Source organism: Orycteropus afer, unplaced genomic scaffold (genome assembly GCF_000298275.1).
Source record: "Orycteropus afer afer isolate SDZICR_OR568_19922 unplaced genomic scaffold, OryAfe1.0 scaffold00146, whole genome shotgun sequence".
Classification (NCBI taxonomy): Eukaryota; Metazoa; Chordata; class Mammalia; order Tubulidentata; family Orycteropodidae; genus Orycteropus; species Orycteropus afer.
The window spans coordinates 255606-267289 of record NW_006921733.1 but is presented as its reverse complement, the minus strand read 5'-3'; the positions used below and the strand labels follow the sequence as shown (position 1 = coordinate 267289).

The 11684-nt window shown below is 41.4% G+C and overlaps 1 protein-coding gene across 1 annotated transcript in view; it reads right to left on the bottom strand.

Annotated features, from left to right (window-relative positions):
• Positions 1 to 11684, bottom strand: part of HERC2 (HECT and RLD domain containing E3 ubiquitin protein ligase 2) — a 554454-nt gene that overhangs the window by 291061 nt on the left and 251709 nt on the right. The window contains exons 21-27 of the mRNA XM_007945978.1: positions 9751 to 9921; positions 9287 to 9390; positions 8093 to 8243; positions 1615 to 1829; positions 1158 to 1290; positions 927 to 1045; positions 645 to 840 (exon numbers count right to left, since the gene is read on the bottom strand). Coding sequence (XP_007944169.1) covers positions 645 to 840; positions 927 to 1045; positions 1158 to 1290; positions 1615 to 1829; positions 8093 to 8243; positions 9287 to 9390; positions 9751 to 9921 — 1089 coding nt within the window. The remainder of the gene's footprint in view (positions 1 to 644; positions 841 to 926; positions 1046 to 1157; positions 1291 to 1614; positions 1830 to 8092; positions 8244 to 9286; positions 9391 to 9750; positions 9922 to 11684) is intronic.

The window sequence follows — 11684 nt, the reverse complement described above, 5'->3', positions numbered from 1 at the left end:
AATGACATGAGACAAAGTATATGTGAACTGCTGTATGAAAAGTGAATTTACTCTGTAAATCTTCACCCAAATCCTAATTAAAAAAATAAAAAAAATTCTGAAGACTAGTTTATAGCCCCAAGTGACCAAGTTCTAAACTATTTTATTCAAATGTCAGATGATTAATGCAAAAAGTCTTTTTCCATCTTTCTAAGTTTTTTCCTTAAAAATTATCAGGAACTCTTCAAGTTCCCTTTTGTAACAATTTCCCACACTACCAGAATACTCAGTACTGCCAAAGAAACACCATTACAAGAATTTTAAAATAAACTTTTGCATATATCTTTATTATCAAGAAAACTGATAAAAATATTTTCTATACTCCATCAATTTAGTGAAGTTTATATAATATTTACCTTTTTCGGTATTTACTAGTTATTAGATGATAATGCATTCTATTCCAAAGATTAATCATTATCTAATATCTTGGGAAAATTAGCAGTATTTCTTTATTTAATTATAAATACACATAACAAATATTATGGCAGTTTTGGGAAATGCCATGCTATAGACAGCAGTGAATGGCTTCACTCTGAAAACAGAGACTCAACTACAAATGGAAAAGTACACACTCTGAAAGTATTTCCCTATCTTTATGTCCTTACCTTTTTTTTTCCTTCGTTCTCGAATTATCTTTTGAGCTATCCTCCTCCAACGAGGGGAAGAACTTAACAGCTTAAACTTAGACATTATGGAAAGGTCATTACAAACTGCAGGTCTCAATTCATTAAACAGGAATCTCAAACGTTCAATGACAGGAGCACAGACCTCCTTGTATGAACGGCCCTGTTCTTGGTGTGTCTGCAAAGTTAGTAAGAAAAGACAACTTAATAAATACTTTTAAAGGGCTGCAAGGCATGGAAGAAAGAGAATTAAAATCTATTTACCTTAATTAGTGAGCATTTTGCTTGGTAGACAACTCTACAAACATCCACCACTGATTTAGGTAGTACTCTATGTTTTATTTGCTCAATACCTGTGTGTACTGAAGACAGTGCCACATAACCTGTACGTAAAAAACATTTAAAAAAAAGAGGTAGAGAAGGGATTAATGTGTATCATATGTGAGTGAGCAACCTACAGTACAGCTAAAATAACAGTGAAACCTAACTTCATACCTAAATCCTCATGCTTTAAGAGGCAACATAGCAGCAAGCGGCCGACCTCTTCCACGGGATGCTCAGGAGGAAATGTGATTGGTGTAGTCAAGTGGCATTGCTTACAATACCGTTCTATTTGACACAGAAAGTCCTGCAACAGAAGTGGCAATAAGTCTTTTCAGAGCCATCCTCACAGGTTCACGCAAAGCTTGAATGTGTCACAGCTTCTGATGTACTTGTAATCAGCAATGTTTCTAAAATATTGCCTGCACATTGAGTCAAACCAGCTTCTCACCTCAAAATCATCCCTCTAAGTGGTATTTGAAAGCAAGTCTGGACTAAGTTAATACTAAAAGACCAGGAAAGTATGCTGTCAAGTCTTAAGATAAACAGAGACACTCAGTAGAAGGACTCAGTAATGGGTGATGTGAGAGGTTCAAGTCTTTTTGTGACCGATTCTCAGACGCAAGTTCACCTTGACAGTGTGGTCTTGCATGTTGTTATCAGCGATGGCCTGCAGGAAGGCCTGGGAATGGTCACCTAGGGCCCATCTGTGCACACAGAGTCGAGATTTATTGGCAGACATGCTACCAGGAGAGCTGCAGTGATCTTCATCCTTCTCCTCATTGTAACTGTAGTGGATCTGGCTGGTCTGCAGGCCTCCAGAGAAGACGGATGACTGGAGCCACTCTGGACAACAGTGAGCACACAGAAGAGAGAAGCTGAGTACACCACTCACATGTAAATACTAAGGAAAAAATGCTGAACAAATACAAAGGCAGGGAAACAAATACTTAAGAGGTAAAACATAGCATCATTTATTATATGAAAGTTGTATTTAACATATTTACACAGACTGACCTATAATTCCTGTTATCTATGTGAAGCCAGGTTAACAATTTCTGGTTATTTAAAAATGCCTTAAGCATGGTATCAGGTCTCAGTATAATACAGTGAAATCTATGAGAGCTGGAACTAAAGGTGACTACCTTGTTTTCCCAGGTCTTACAAGTTTGCCATCTTTGACAGAGGGTGGCTTACGACTTTTCTATCACTCTGTATTAGTGGAAAATACTTGAGTTTCCCTTCCCTTGATAGGTTTCTGCCTTACACAAGCTTTCACAGGTTTTATTGTACTTTCAGTCCAACATTTACGAGATAGAATGCATGGGGCATTCTGGTTCCACAGACACCATGTGAGGATGGTGACTCAATAATCTAACAGGGAGACCAGCATCAACGTATCACTTACAGAATTAATCATTAAATCTCAAATGAAATAACTATATGCAACAAAGTATTAGAGTGGTAAAAGTATGTGCAGCAGAAAGACTTGAACTCTTCTGGGAGTCAAGAAAAGATCCCCTGTGGTACCAACAATTAAGCTGATATACAGAATGAAACAAAAATTCAGAGCATCTGTGGTAGTTATGTTTGTGTGTCAACTTGGCTAGGCAGTTGGTGGTAGTTAGTCCCCATGATGAGATGGGCAATCAGCTCCATGGTGGAATCTACCACAAGCAGCTGAGAGCTGCCCTTGGGATGTGGTCTGCTTCCTGTATTTAAGGAGAAGCCTTGGGAATGGTCTCTAGCCTATGGACCCTGCATGTAGCCGTGTCATTGCTCAGCAGCCTGCTATGCTCTGCTGACCTTGGGACATATAATGGATGTCCCATTGCCTGCCATGTGATTTGGTAACATCGGGACTGTGCCTTTTTACTTGTCAACCTTGGGGCTTCTCAGACTCAGCAGCCTGAAACTGTCTCAGTGAAGAAATGCCTCTAGCTACAGTGGGCCAGGAGCAGAAGGCAGAGCTGGACCCCAAGGTTGAGGAATTTTCACCCAGCCCCTAAAGCCTGGCACTTTGAACTTGGACTTAAAGCCTCCACATTGTAAGAATAAACTCCTGTTTGGTTAAGGCCATCCCATTTGTGGTATTTTCTTGTCAGAGCGGCACTAGGTAACCACAACAACATCCAACAGGGGAATGATATATGTGAAGGGGTTATAAAAGAAAAAGATCCTCCTAAGAACAGACTGCATATACCCATAGCATTTGTAAAGTAGAATAAGAGAATATATAACTGCAGGAGCTGTGGTAGCGTAGTGCTAAGGCACTTGACTGCTAACCAGAAGGCTGGCGGTTGAAACCCACCAGCCACTCCTCGGAAGGAAGGTTGGGCAATCTACTTCCATAGTGATCCTGCCTCAGAAACCCAAAGAGGGGTCACTATGAGTCGGGTCCAACTCAATGGCAAGTAACAGCAACAACAACATATATAATTGAGGTATATTAAATTACATAGTAGGGCTTTTCTAGCCATAAGTCTTTGTTGGGAGCTCTGGTAGTGTAGTGCCTAAGACACATGACTGTTAACCAGAAGGCTGGTGGTTCAAACCCACCAGTCACTCCTCAGAAGGAAGATGGGACAATCTACTTCCATAGTGATACTGACTCAGAAACCCAAGTAGGGGTCGCTATGAATTGGGTCCGACTCAACGGCACATAACAACAACAAAATCCATGGTGGAATTTGCCATGAGCAACTGAGTAGTTCCTGACTGTTAAAGTTATCTACCTGGCTTATTTCTGCTGAGAGCAGCACAAAATAATTTTCTGGGAAGTTAGCTCTCTCTCAGATGTACAGAATTCTGATGTTGGGATTGGTTAGTTTGGCTACTCTGCCAGGCTCAAAAAGAGCCCTCCGAGAGGCAGAAGGAATCTCTCACTGCCAGTTGAAAGACACGAGAGACATGTGCTGCTGAGAGAGACACTGAGAGACACATATTGCTGGGAAAGAGACTGTTGGCTGAGAGAAACTGAGTATGTTCCTGAACTTGAATTGTAGTCTGTTGCTTCCCTAATAAACACCATTATCTGTGTGTTCTGTGTGGTTACCTCAGTGAATTATCACACCCAGCAGGGAGGTGGTGGGTCCTGTAGGAGGAATGGTTGGTGTCAGGATTGGTGAAATGGCTGGAGGGAGGCAGCATGTCTGGAATCGCAGGAATAGGCCTTGGGCTACTGATGGTGATTCTGTCTTCCTCTTATGGGGTTACAGGAGGTCAGAAGATAGCGCCTCCCTATGCCTTTGGCAATAACACACCAAAGCAAAAAACCCACTAACACCGAGTCAATTCCAACATGTAGTGATGCCCATAGGGTTTCCAAGGCTGTAAATCTTTACCAAAGCAAACTGTGTCATCTTTCTCCCATGGAGCAGCTGGTGGGTTCAAATTGCCAATCTTTTAGTTAGCAGCCCAATGCCTTAACCAGAGCACCACCAGTTGCTGTTGTTATGTGCCGTCAAGCACCCTTTAATATACACAGCATGCAATTTTTAATAAGGGATAGTTCATTAGAAATACAGTGAACCAATGAATGTTGAAGATGATTCATGTGTTGTATACAACAAAGGATAGGCAAGGCCAGACCAAAAAATAAATAAATAAATAAATGCCACCCCATCAGCTCAAATGGTAATGCTGATTATAACTACCTGTGAAAACTACTGGAAAATTCATCTAAAACCAAGACATCAGTGTCTTCAACATCAGAATTTTCTTAATGACTGTGTTATCAAAAATACTCTTGTAAAACCCAAGTAATCAAATGTGGGATGCCCTCAAGTGTTATTATTCCCCCTAAAAATTTCAATTTGTACTTTATAAATTGCCACAATAATTTTTATAAAACATAAATCCGATCATAGCCTCTTCTGGATCTATTTAGAACACCTATGGAGCTCTTATGGGTTCTTGACTGCTCCACAAGCCACTCCTTGGAAGAAAAGTTGGACAATCTACTTCCATAGTGTTATCACCTTGGAAACCCAAGGAGGGGTCACTATGAGTCAGGTCAAACTCAACGGCATATAACAACAACAACATGGAGTTCCTGCTTATTGGTCAGATACAGCTCATCCACTGGCTTCTACAGGAAGACATTCCCGATACCTATGGAAGATCAGGCCACCATTCAATGGGTGCCCAAGGCCCTTTTCACAGACTTTCTCCTCAACACTGCCTTCTGCCTCCTCAACTTGCTCAGCTAAATGAATTAAGTCTTCCCCATGTATTTGAGAACAAGGGCAGCTCTAACACCCCTAAAAGAATCTGCCGGCACAGTACCCAGCACACACTTTCAGCATCTGGCCATCTTCACCCATTAAACTCTTCATCTAACACCACCAGTTGCACCATATACAAGCAGCTCAAAATACCTATGTGTTATTTGAAACCTAACTTCATACCTAAATCCTCATGTTTTAAGAGGGGCAACACTGGCATAGAGGAAATGCAGGAAACACAAGAATGCATAACTATGAGGGGCATGGGGAGGGGGTTACTGGGCAAAGAGAGGAGGAGAGTGGGTTAGGGTTGGGGATGGTAACTGGGAAATGAAACTAAATATACTAGTATATCCACAATATTGCATTACCATTAGCACCAAACACCAGGCTACAGATAAACACATAAACATCTGAGAAGATCAGATGGGGGTCATTGAACAGGAGTATACTCTAGACCAAGAACAGATCCAGCTAAAGCTAATCTTGCACAGATACTAGTGATACAAAATACCCACAATCTTCACAGAAACAAAAGAAGACAGACATAGAGTAATCCCTCATAGACACCCAGACACTGTAGGAGAGAGATACAACAGATCTACCGACTCAGGATCACAGAACTGGGGGACACCAGACTTAATTGGCGTAACAAAATACATAAAAATCTTGTTACTCAACCTACGTTGGTGAGTAGCGAGTGGGGTCTTAACAGCTTTTAAGCTGCCATGTAAGATGCACCTAATGGTCTCCTATCATCAGACACAAAGAAAACTGCAAAAAAACCAAGCACATTTGAAAGCAGATAGCCCTAGGACTTGATGGACCTCGAGATCAAAAGAACTAGATGGTGCCTGGCTACCAATGCCAACCACTCAGCAAAGGATCAAAACTAAAGACTCTGGATAGAGTGGGAAGAAAAATGTGGAATAAAATGCAAAAACTCAGTAATGACCAGAATTACTGGTCGGATAGAGCCTGGTAAGACCCCCAACACTACAGGCCTGGGATACATTTTAGGCCAGGAATAAAACTCATTCCCAGGGACTGGGTCTCAGCCCAACAGTAAACAAGATGTACACACAGACCACTCAACCCAGGGTGATGCATGCACATACTCTATGGAGATGCATTGCTTAAAGCAACTGACTGCAGAGCACCAAAGGGGCAATATTCACACAGAGGAAATGCAGGATACACTGGGGTGCATAACTATGAGGGTCAGGGGCTGGGTGTTACTGGGCAGGGAGGGGAGGAGACTGGGTTAGGGTTGGGGATGGTTTGGAGACTGAAACTAAATGTACATGAAATGTTGAATGTAAAACAAACTTTGCTCTGTAAACCTGCACCTAAAGCAAAATTGAAAAAAAAAATTATGCGCACACACACACACATATATACACACACACATACACAAACACCTATTTTTCTCAACAATACCCCTCACACTCCATGCTTCTTCCCACATACTCCCACATTCACTTTTCTGGTACCCCAATTTCATTTCAAGTCTTAGAATTATCTCTGGATGAGCTTTTATCACACTGCACCACTATCTGCTACAATGTAGTAAATTACCTGATACAGCTTTTCTAGCCATAAGTCTTTGTAAACTCCATAGTGGAATGTGCCATGAGCAACTGAGTAGCTTTCTGAATGTTAAAGTTATCCACCTGAGGTATTTCTGTTCAGAGTGGCTGAAGTAATATTCTGGGAAGTTCTCTCTCTCTTAGATGTACAGAATTCTGATGTTGGGATTGGTTAGTGGTCATTCTGCCAGGCTCAAAAGGAGCCTTCCTAGAGGCAGGAGGAGTCTGACTGCTGGCTGAGAAAGATATGCTGCTAAGAGTAACGCACTCCTGAGAGACATGAGAGAAACACACTGCTGAGAGACATAAGAGACATGCACTGCTGAAGAGAGAGACTGGAGAAATGTGCACTACTGAGAGAGCGATGTGCTACTGAGACAGCCAGCTGCTGAGTGAGACTAAGTGCATTTCTGAACTTGAATAGTAGTCTGGTGCTTCCCTAATAAACCCCATAATCTGTCAGTTCTGTGGGGCCACTACAGTCAATTATCGAACCCAGGAGAGAGGTGGTGGGTGCTGTGGGAGGAATGGCTAGTAAAAGGGCTGGAGGGAGGCAACATGTTTGGCCTTGCAGGAATATGCCTTGGGCTACTGATGATGATTCTGTCTTCTTCTTGTAGGGTTAGAAGAGATCAGAAGATGTGGCCTCCTTGCCTCTTTGGCATCTGCCTACACTGTCTGGATTACCCCCATAGGGAATCCCCGTAAGACGGAAGTAGGCCTCACTGATTTGTGTACCCTGAATGCCTACCCTGGGGACCTGCACATAAGAATTACTCCGCAGGTGTCTGCAGGATGAATGGAGGTCAAGATGGAGAAATACACAAAACATAAAGGAAAATTCAAACTCATTTTCTGGGTTGTGGAGAAACTTAATGTTACTTCAAGAGGTTACAAAGGTGCCATCCCTACAACATCCATCACAAAGTCAAACAAAATGCTTCTCACAATAAGAACAGACAAACCACATTGTATGCAATGTCTAGAAATGCAGTGAAATGAGGGGACTCTGTTAAACCCCGTAAGTGAGCCAGAGCAGAGTTCATAGTATATATGTCCACATGCCAGGAAGCTTCCTCTGTCGTGACAGATCATGACAGTATGGAAAGCTACCCAAAGATATTTCATGTTGTCAATAGTCTGACTATTCCTATTTCTCCTCATCAAGAACTGCTGGATTCTTCTTTCTCCCCCACACTTACTGGCACTTATGGCTCAACCAAAATAATAATAATAATAATAATAATAATAATAATAAGCTAATGAGTTTACAAAAAAATAAAATTTCTCTTACTGGCACATTCAACCTCCACAGGAGACAGCGGTGTGCTCATTGCTAAATAGGAAGCATGTAATCCAAGAAGAAGGCCCAAATTTCTCTCTGTGTCTATGAGAGGTGAAGAGAAACTTCCCAGGTCTGGTATGGTAATGATTTCTTGGTCAGGCTTGGAAAAAATAAATTTTATCATCAGTCTGAGAAAACAAAGTTAATTACAAACATAAAACTACTGTACTATCTTAAATCCTTAAACAAGATTTACTGATATGATGAAGAGAACTGAGTGATCTGGGTGCCTCATCTGTAATAAGCTTATGCAGCCATGCTAGAACAACAGAGACCATATAAAACATACATACACACCCTAAAAAGCAGAAAGTAGATACACAATTCTGCTGGTGGACAAACCAAAGCACAGATAAAAGACTTGGTTACAAACTTTCTTAGAGAACCGAAGAGAAGTTCCCAAAGTGATTGTATACAGTGCTTCAAAAAATACATTTAATTTTTACATATATAATGAACTCAGTGAGAAAAAAAATATGATATCAAGTACTGCCAGTTACTAAGTTACTGAACCACTACCATACATGCAGAGTAAATATATTCTAACATAAAGGACACTTGTTACATAAAAAAAAAGCAAGAGTCCAATAAAAATGACCTTAAATTTCTCCAGTCACATTAAACAATTAACAATGTAATTTTTTCCATCATAAAATGTTCTAAGTCCTGCTACTGTGATGTTCAATGAATTCTACCATCTCCATAAATATAATCAAAAAGCCAATCCCAACATAAAATTCCAGTGCTCACGAATATGTATTAAGGACATATTTCTATTCTAAAGAATTTTACCTACATAGTTCATTAAAAATATACACATTATTTGTCTAAGACAGTAAACCATTCTAAATTTTACATAAACTTACAATAAAACTGGTTAACCTTCTTTATATAGAACAGAAACTCTATTACTTACAAATAATTTTACAAAAACTTTTTAAGACTGGCACATCATAAATCTCAACACAAGTAATTATAAATTCATTATTGGAAAACTTCTACAGTGTCTTACGATTATACTTAATGGCCCCCACAGGCCCACTTTTCTACCCATACTTTAGTTTTACACTTTACGTCATACAACCCACACACACAGACGCCCTCTCTGCCATTCCCCATGGCACCCTTGGCACACAGCCTCACCTCCAAGTACTGGCCCACACAAAACGCATGCATAGATTCCTGCGTATCTTCAAACTGCAGAGCAGCTTCCAGAGCAACCACTGGGTCTTCCCCTACAAATTGAGCTGAAACAAAAAGGATGAAAGTAGTAATTACATAGCAATATGACTTCAACACAACTGGCCTAAACATCTAAAGAAGAAATGGCTGGTTTATACAAAAGTGAGAGACATCTAAGTGTAACAGTCTCCCACCTCCTCCCAGGGCTCCCTGGGGAAAGTCAGAACTACATGTTTCAACAAAAATGCAGAACAACAAGAAACTCTTTGAATGTGTCTGAATTAGTTGCCAAGACAGACACCAAAATCTACATTAAAATGTGTGGCAGCTGTGCAATACTAAAGACATCATTTATAAACCAAATACTCTCTAAAATAACACATACTGAAACTTTTAATGGTAAAGTAAAAAAAAAGCGGCCTTACCAAGAATGCTATTTCCTGTTAAAGATTGTGTCTGAAAATCTTTGATGTCATACACTTTCCCATCAATCACTGTCCAGAAGCCACCATCTTTATTGTGGTTCTCCAAATCAGCTTTGCGGATAAGTGTCACCTCCTCATTATTTCTACAATTCTGACCTGTAAAAAATGACTCTGTATATACAGAAACCAAAATTAATCAATCAATAGATAGACAGACGTAGATAAAAACAAAGAACCAAACCCATGGCCACTGAGTCAATTCTGAATCATAATGACCCTATGTTTCTGAGCAGAACTGAACCCATAAGATATCCAAGACTATAAATCTCTACAGAAGCAGGCTGCCTCATCTTTTTCCCTCAGAGAGACTAATGAGTTTAACTTCTGACCCTTTTGTTAGCAACCGAATGCTTTAACTACTATGCTACCAGAACTCTTAGATGTACAGAGGTAAGTAAAATTAAAGAACAATTATGGAGCAAGATGGTGGGATAAGCAGAAAAATACACACACCCAAAACAAGAATGAAAAACGAAATTAATGGAAACACATAAAAAGAGTAATTTTGTAACCCTGAGCTTCAAAGGGCAAGTAAAGAAATGGAATAAATATTAACTAGTAAAAGAAACTGAATGAAAACCACAAATAAGGAGCTAAATGGAGCTGTTGACTGACAGCATGGACATTTTGAATATTTGCAAGTGCTGTTCCAATCCGAGTAGGAACCAGGAAATGGCTCCCCTTGATGAGGACAGCACAGTCACTGAACACTGGTAGCTGGCAACTAGAAACATGCAATATACTTCTTTTTCCCCTTCTATCCCATGCCCAACCAGTGAACAGAGGAATGACCATCACCCACCCCCACCCACATTCTGGACTGGTTCTTGGGCAAGGTGCCCTACTTCCAAACACATTTTGGGCCAGCAGAAATATTTTCTGGCACCAGGCACCCTACACCAAGCCACCTTTTGGGACCAAACTTTTTCTAGGAACAGAGGGCCTACACCCAGCTGCCTTCAGAGACAAGAACTTGTTATGGGATCAGGCACCCTACACCAAACCATCTCTTAGGACAAACTACTTCTGGGAACAGAGGTCCTACAGCTATTTCCTTTAGGAACAGCTGGAACTTTTCCTGGGACCAGGGGGAAAAAAAAGCCCTGAGCTTAGCTGCTTTTGGGGCAAGCAGCAAATCCTTCTGTAATTAGGCGACTGACTCCAAGTCACCTTTTGAAATAGCAGGACCTTTTTCTGAGTCCAGATGCCCTGCCCTAGACGCCCTTTCTGCCAGCAGAACTCATCTGGGATCAGACATGCTGCCCCTAGTTGCCCTTGGACTAGACAGGAACTGGGACCAGGTGCCCTGCTATCAGCTCCCAATAGGGATGGCAAGCATTTCTTCTAAGATAAGGCACCCTATATGCAACCACCTTTTAGAGTGAAAAACTTTTTGGGGAACCAGGTGACCTAGCAACAGCTGCCTTTTGGGGTGGAAGATACTTTTCTTAGGACTAGACACATTTTGAAACAACTAAAACGCCTCTGGTACCAGGAGCCCTACCACCAACTGTCATTATGGGTAATAGGTACTGCTCCTGGGACAAGCAGCCATGGCTCAATGGCTTCTGGGGATGGGAACTCCTTTTGGAATGAGGTGCCCTGCTTGCCATCTCCTACTGGTCCAGCATAGGTACTGAAACAAGGCGGGCTTGTGCTTACTCACTGATCTGCACTGAACACTTTCTCTTGTTACCCTCCCGAGAGGGACCGGGTCTCCGAGAGCTAGGTAAGCACGGATGGGCTTGTGCTTAGTCCCCGGGAGCGAGGTAAGCACGGGGAGGCTTGTGCTTAGTCCCCAGGAGTGAGGTAAGCACGGGCGGGCTTGTGCTTACTCACTGATCTGCACTGAGCACTTTCCCTTGTTACCCTCC